The sequence below is a fragment of the Penaeus monodon genome, chromosome 28 (genome assembly GCF_015228065.2).
Source record: "Penaeus monodon isolate SGIC_2016 chromosome 28, NSTDA_Pmon_1, whole genome shotgun sequence".
Classification (NCBI taxonomy): Eukaryota; Metazoa; Arthropoda; class Malacostraca; order Decapoda; family Penaeidae; genus Penaeus; species Penaeus monodon.
In genome coordinates, this window is record NC_051413.1 from 18,334,400 (window position 1) to 18,334,938 (window position 539).

A 539-nucleotide genomic window follows, 5' to 3' on the forward strand; every position below is an offset into this window, starting at 1 on the left:
GTGAGACTGGGCAAAAGATAAGAAAAAAGTACTATTTCTATAAAACAAACCATGTTGCTGTTGAGACGACGAGGCAACTGCCATCACGCCGGAGGAGCGGAGGCTTTATACTCCCTCAGCCCAGGAAAACCGAGGAGGCGGCGACCTTGGCTTTCGCTGAGTCACTCCATAAATCCCTTATCCTAACGGAGGAAAATAAGCAGTGCGCATAACAGTAAACGAGGAATGATAAGAGAAATGTAAAAGGATTTTCTTCGAGTGGAAAGACTGATTTTTTTTCATATCTCTTGGAGAGGCTTAACAGGTTTGTTTATTTGGAATGTATATCAATACACTTAATAATAAGAATGGAATAAAGATTATTTTAGACATTTTTCATTATAAACAGATCATCACTTCGTGTACTTGTCTGTGTGTTTGGTGCATGCGTAGATTATCATCTGTTGTTCATTTCACAATTCGCCGTACTGTTATGTACTAAAACAATGAATATACATATGAACTGCATGCTTAGTTTAGACAACTATAGATAGAGACTG

At 38.2% G+C, this 539-nt stretch overlaps 1 protein-coding gene across 1 annotated transcript in view; it reads right to left on the reverse strand.

Annotated features, from left to right (window-relative positions):
• LOC119590955 (WW domain-containing protein C660.06-like) overlaps positions 1-75 on the reverse strand; it is an 884-nt gene extending 809 nt beyond the window's left edge. The window contains exon 1 of the mRNA XM_037939693.1: positions 51-75. Within this exon, the coding sequence (XP_037795621.1) occupies positions 51-53 (3 nt within the window). The 5' untranslated portion in view covers positions 54-75. The remainder of the gene's footprint in view (positions 1-50) is intronic.
• Between the last annotated feature and the right edge of the window lie 464 nt (positions 76-539).